The 6,532-nt window shown below is 32.9% G+C and overlaps 1 protein-coding gene across 1 annotated transcript in view; it reads left to right on the top strand.

Annotated features, from left to right (window-relative positions):
* LOC107445195 (Protein C kinase 53E) overlaps positions 1–6,532 on the top strand; it is a 54,973-nt gene that overhangs the window by 35,924 nt on the left and 12,517 nt on the right. Inside the window, exons 7-10 of the mRNA XM_016059539.3 lie at positions 990–1,218; positions 3,562–3,699; positions 4,278–4,451; positions 6,033–6,124. Of these exons, the coding sequence (XP_015915025.1) occupies positions 990–1,218; positions 3,562–3,699; positions 4,278–4,451; positions 6,033–6,124 (633 nt within the window). The remainder of the gene's footprint in view (positions 1–989; positions 1,219–3,561; positions 3,700–4,277; positions 4,452–6,032; positions 6,125–6,532) is intronic.

Genomic DNA, 6,532 nt, shown 5'->3' with positions numbered 1-6,532 from the left:
GAAAATAGGATTTTGAAAGTTAATAACGAAATATAAATTATCTAAACTTTTCTTATTATTAGGCAAAATTTTGCTCATTTTGGCTTTTATAAGATCGAAACAAAGAATTTTGAAATGTAAATTAATGAAAGAAAAGTTAATAATAAGATCGTAGAACTTATATGTTTCATAATTCTTAAGGGAGAAGACAAAATCTTTAATTGGTTTAATGCTATATTGTTTATTAAAGTCTTTTTCCATATTAGAAAGAAATTTTATATTTAATTTGTCACTATTAAGAGAGTTTCTATTACTTCTTGAACCCCGTTTACCTCGATTTGTACGCTTATCTTTAATATGAAAAAGTGAATAAGTTGATGAGTTATTGTAGTTAATCTGTGTATGTTGGAAGGTATCGTTTAGCCCATACGGCAGAATTGTTTTGTATAGAAGCATGTAGTAATTTTCTTTCTGTAGTCTTAAATCTAAATCCTCTATAATATCTAAGATATTAATTTTGACTCTGTTAAATTTATGTACTCTAAAATGATTCAATTCCAGGTTATTGATAGTCTTATTACTGTTAATATCAGAACGGTGTTGATTAATTCGAATGTTAAGTGAGTTACTAGTTTGTCCAACATATTTCATATTACAGAAACCACAGGTTAACATATAAATAACATTTTTAATTTTACAAAAAGATTTGGAGCTAACGTTATAAGGAACAGTATGTTTTTTGTCAATATTAGGGCAAGTTTTGCATCTTTTATCATCACACGCTTTATAGGAAGGTAAAGTTTCGGGAATAGAATGCAATTCAAAAAATCGTTTGCTTTCGCTTTTGCTTTCAGAGTAGCAGGATGTCGATCCGAAGTTCCCCTCTGATTTAGGCTCTCCGTACCGGGTACAACATGAAGAATAATTTAAATATTAACTTAACTTTCTTAGTGTTTTCTTGTATTTATATATATATATATATATATGCAATTGAAGACAGACTTTTGCAGTGATCTCAAACCAGAGGACAAGGACAGACGCCTGTTGGTAGAAGTGTGGGACTGGGACAGGACGTCGAGGAATGATTTTATGGGATCCCTGTCCTTCGGGATCTCAGAAATCATGAAAAATCCCGCAGAGGGATGGTTCAAATTGCTCACAGCCGAAGAGGGCGAATTTTACAACGTGCCCGTACCTCCACAAGACAAAGATATTTCAGAGCTTAAAACTCAAATGAAGGTAGGCACTCATATAAGCTTCTAACATTGTGTGAAATATCAACAACCTTGTGTCGGAATTTTCCTTTTTATTGTTTCTACTAAAAAACCTTTTCTTGTCAATAAAAGCAAGAAAAATATTGCAGTTTTTCAAAAGGACACTGTTTTTCAAAGAAGCTTTAAAAAGAATCGTTTTAGGTGACGTCACACACTGGCGATCCAATTGCATTCATGACAGGGGGTCAGCTGAGAAAAGAGATTATTTTCAGCTTGCTTTATGAAAGGAGTTTTATCTGTCTCCCTTTTGGTTGAAAAAAACCAAACAACTCTGATCAAACTCAATTGGGTAAAGGCCCACATAGGAGTCTCGGTAGTATTACTATTGAGTCCCCGAGCACCATCGCCCAAGTTAAAACAATGGTCAAAGATTACACAAATAAGAGATGGAAACAAGACTGGCGGGATTCTGAAAAAGGGAGACAGGGTTATAAATTCATAAAAGACCCAAAACATAATAGACTGCAGTTCTGTTTCAACCAATTTTTAGCGGGCCATGGAGTGTTCGGTGACCATCAAAGTTGACTCTTTAACAAATCCCCGGCATGCAATTATTGTGGTGAATTTCAAAATGTTGACCACTTGATTTTGCATTGCCCAAGATTCCGAACACTCTGTGGAAATCATTTTCAAAATTTCGATCAAGTCCAATGCTTTTCAAGCTCGACCTGCAAGGGGTATAATTAAATCCATCATTAAACAAACATTGGAGGATATTCTAGAGAAAGTCTAATAATAATTCAGAATCCACGACCTCTAATTTGGGTGTCTCAACCTTATCATGTTTTACTATTTTATTATTTATTTTTATAAATTTACTAATTTTAGACTTTGAGCTTAACTACTGGATGGTTGCTCCTGGGCTTACAACCTTCTTCTGTTTTTAAATTTTTAATTTTTTTTTTTTTTTTTTTTTTTTTTTAATTTTTTTTTTTTTTNCGGTTATAGGTCACGATTTTAACTACTTAGTCCTTTGTATTAGTGTGTGATGTTATTATGTTTCTTTTTAACTTTGGGACCATTTTTATCGTTCCTTCTTGAGATTTTAAATTTTTTGTATTGTATTCTTTTCATTTTTTTAATTGCGTAAGGAACCGTATTGGATTTTTATCTATTTATTTTTTATAATGGCTCAGTTTTGGCAGATGTCATTGATGTTATACCTTTTTTGTGCTGTTACTTGTAATGCTGTATTTTTTCTGTCGGGCTGATGCCGCTGACATCTGTGATTTTAAATTTCTGTGATTTTATATAATTTCTGATGTTTTATGTGTGTATAATATATGTTTTATGAATCTACACTCGTATGCCCTTAAATAGGGCAGGTCGAGTTATAAAAAAAAAATTATGAAAGGAGTTTTTCAAGCCAATCTCGTTTTAAGGTTTTTATATAAAAGGTTGCTTCTCCCAAGGTCAGTGTAATGTGTGTTGAATAGAGCTCGACTTAAGGTTAGAAGGTTTACACGTAAACCGCTTAACAAACCTTTTTAGGTTTTTGTCGAATAGAAATAGATCTTATTATGCTATCTGGGATAATTACGAATTAATTACCAAAGTGTTGATAACTTTTTTTGGTATGCTAGATAGAGTTTTTTTGGAATAGGGTTGTAACCTTAAATGGTTTATCTTATATTTGGTGTACATTTTAAATAAAATTTTATAAAACTTGTTTACTTATAATACAAAAATTAAGATACATTATTCACTAAAAGTATTGTTTATCTTAACTCTAGATTGCCTAAGGAAGTCATTTTGACTGCTTTTAATTTCAATTAGAAATGTATACAATGACACAATTTCTTAGAATTTTGTGACTTTTTGAACAGCATGTAATTTTTTTTATCGTTACTATTTACTAATAACTGTAAATAATATAAAAAATTTTAAAAATTAATTTTAAACAAATTTATTGACGCATTCACAATCTAGTCATTTTGACTGCAATATAGGTATATATACTAATTTTCCGTCTTTCTGGAGTTTACTTTTCCAAATCTTTCTGGTTTGTGGAAACATATATTTATAGTTTGTCTACGGTTAGAGAGCCGCCACAAGAAAAAATAGCGCCTTTAAAGGAGGGCTTCGGAGAAAACTTTTCTTATACCTCACACCCCTACTTGAAATACCTCGTTACCATTGTCATCGGTCCAGACGAGTTCTTACTTTAGACAAACTATAGAGGTCATAACAGGTGCATGCAAAGCGAGCTGTAGAAGGACAAGAAGTATATGGGGCAGGATATCCCGTTTTCAGAGTAGTCTATGACTTTTATAAATAATACCTGCATTATATGAAAGCTATTCTGCAGGCAAGGATATCGATGAAGAAATCAGACAAGTTGATATCTGCCATCACAGACATTCCTCACAACATGGGAAAGCAGGACGTTATCAGGGCTTCCGATTTCAACTTCATTATGGTTCTTGGAAAAGGCAGTTTCGGTAAGGTAAGACCCTTCTTTATATCTTCCCTTTGATGATGAATTGTCTTTGTTGTTAAGAGAAGATCACTGTTTTGAGATTTATTTATGTCACCTATTTTAAGATAATTTGTTTTCCTGAGTAGGATTTCCTATTGTAAGTCTTATAAATAATCGAATTACATGTTTATACATAAACTAGATTGAATGAACGCTTTTCAACCTTCACTGTTACCGACATTTATGTAAACAAAGCAGTGTCACTTTTTGTAAGTTGTGAAGCAGATGGGATCCAAGTGGGTTGGAAGAATATTTCCTTATAAGTACGAACCTCTTTCATTGGGTTTATATTATCTTAAAAGAAATTCCATAACAAATTTGTATTAAAAATTATTTTGGAGGAAAACCTCTCGACCTTCACTGAGAACTTTAATTAGCTTTCATATTTTAGTAACTTTAAATCAGGCTGGAAAAAAAAATCCAGACATTTTTTTCGCCTGGTTTTCTTAACACTTGCCTCTGGAAAGTCGCGTCAGAAAATGAAGATAGGTTTGCATAAATGGAGACTTGGAAACAAATCTTGTTGAAATTGAGTGTATTCACAGGTGATGTTGGCTGAAAGGAAAGGGACGGATGAATTGTATGCCATCAAGATTCTGAAGAAAGACATCATCATTCAAGATGATGACGTGGAGTGTGCCATGGTCGAGAAACGTGTCTTGGCTCTAGCCAATAAGCCACCTTTCCTCGTTCAGCTACACTCCTGCTTTCAGACGATGGTAAGTGGTACACCTTCTCTCACAAACGCTTCACCCAATTATTAGACGCACTACTCAATTATCAGGTGATTACGAGGTTGTTTACCTTCGGGAGTGAGTTAAATTTCAACAATTGGATATTGTATAAATTCGAATATTTGTTAGATTATACTTGTGTATTAAAATTATTTGACGCACTGTAGTTTTTTAATAAAGCACGAAATTGTGCTTTATATATAAACAAGTGATGGAGATTTTTTATATACTTATTGCATTACAAGCAATTCATATATGAAACGTAAACAAATATAAAGCGGTCTCGTAAAGACAATAAAGCTGTATATCCTGATCATTAAGATTTTACATAGAATCTTCAGAGTGCGTGTCTAATCATGTCTTAGGTTCGATCTCATTTTGGACTAAGAGACAAAGGGTCAAACTACCGAAACATTTTGCTGAGAAGAATTGAATGACCCCAAAGTAAAAACATTTGATTTCCCCTCGCTTATTACAGTTAAGAGATGTATTTAAATTATAAATTTTAGCAACTTCTAAATNTACTGGTTCTGGTATCATTGTTACTGGTTTTTGATACTGGTTTTGCGAATTTTTTCCAATAGGGAAACAAGTGATGGAGATTTTTTATATACTTATTGCATTACAAGCAATTCATATATGAAACGTAAACAAATATAAAGCGGTCTCGTAAAGACAATAAAGCTGTATATCACCTGATCATTAAGATTTTACATAAGAGTGCGTGTCTAATCATGTCTTAGGTTCGATCTCATTTTGGACTAAGAGACAAACTACCGAAACCTTTTTGCTGAGAAGAATTGAATGACCCCAAAGTAAAAACATTTGATTTCCCCTCGCTTATTACAGTTAAGAGATGTATTTAAATTATAAATTTTAGCAACTTCTAAATGCCAGACATTAGCAGAAAAATAATAGAAAAAAAATCTTCATTTGCGTTTAGTTTTTCATCGATTAAAAGGATTGTCCTTAAGCGCAAAAGAAACTCTTTTTTATCTCAGATAATATACCCAAAGGTATCAAAAGTCATGGGATAGCAGACATACACAAAATGGCGTGTGTTTCATCTAAAAATATCAGCATGGGAAATCCTAGATGGACAGCATCACCTTATGTGTGCGTCAGTGTGAACAGACAAGTGATCATCCACGCGAAATGAATGTGTTCAGCTCCATGTCATGGAATATGGTTCTTTTACTACCGTCCTCTCCTGTGGCTTGGACGACTCGGAAACTGGGAGAGGTGTGACCTCACAAGGGTTGCTTTTTCGTCACCGTTCATGGACCGGAAATAGTGATGTACAACTACCACTTCGTAGAGCAAGAGGACCCATCTATGTCTTAATCGGAAAGGTACTTTAGCAAAACTAAGCTGATTCATACATAAAATGCTGTCACCCAGTATTGCTTTAAATATTTTACACCAGTACAGTGATAACCCTTGAGGCTGGGGATGCTCATGATAAATCTAGAGTTAGGTTATTTATGTTTCAAAATGACTGATTGTGTTCGATTCAATTTGAATAGGACAGTTTTTTATCCTAAATAAGGCAGTTGTTGTTTTTAGGATAGACTGTATTTTGTAATGGAATATGTGAATGGCGGAGATCTGATGTTTCAAATACAACAGTGCGGCAAATTCAAGGAGCCCGTTGCCGTGTAAGTAGTCATTTATTTCTTTTGCTTTTCAGATTAGTGATCCATCTAAATATATTGGATTCATTTTAAAAAGGGTTCATCCATCCATCTGGCTTGAAATAATAAATGAAGGGTTGTCAAACAGACTGTGTCTTGACTGTGATTCATTTCAAAAGTGATTTTGCTTTTCCCCCCCCCCCTTGCTTAAATATTGATTTAAGATTCTCAATGTGCATACGAAGTATTGTCATGCTTAATTCCTTTTCCTTGGTCTTAATTTTCAATAAATACTCTAATAATATTAATATTTGATAAATACTCTAATATTTCGATATATACATAATCTTCTTGGCAGATCTTGTATATCAACATTTATGATATATATATATATATATATATATATATATACACAGATATTATTTTTTATAG

Source organism: Parasteatoda tepidariorum, chromosome 6 (genome assembly GCF_043381705.1).
Source record: "Parasteatoda tepidariorum isolate YZ-2023 chromosome 6, CAS_Ptep_4.0, whole genome shotgun sequence".
NCBI classification, from domain to species: Eukaryota; Metazoa; Arthropoda; class Arachnida; order Araneae; family Theridiidae; genus Parasteatoda; species Parasteatoda tepidariorum.
The sequence above is the reverse complement of the archived record's forward strand: the minus strand, read 5'-3'. Positions and strand labels throughout refer to the sequence as shown.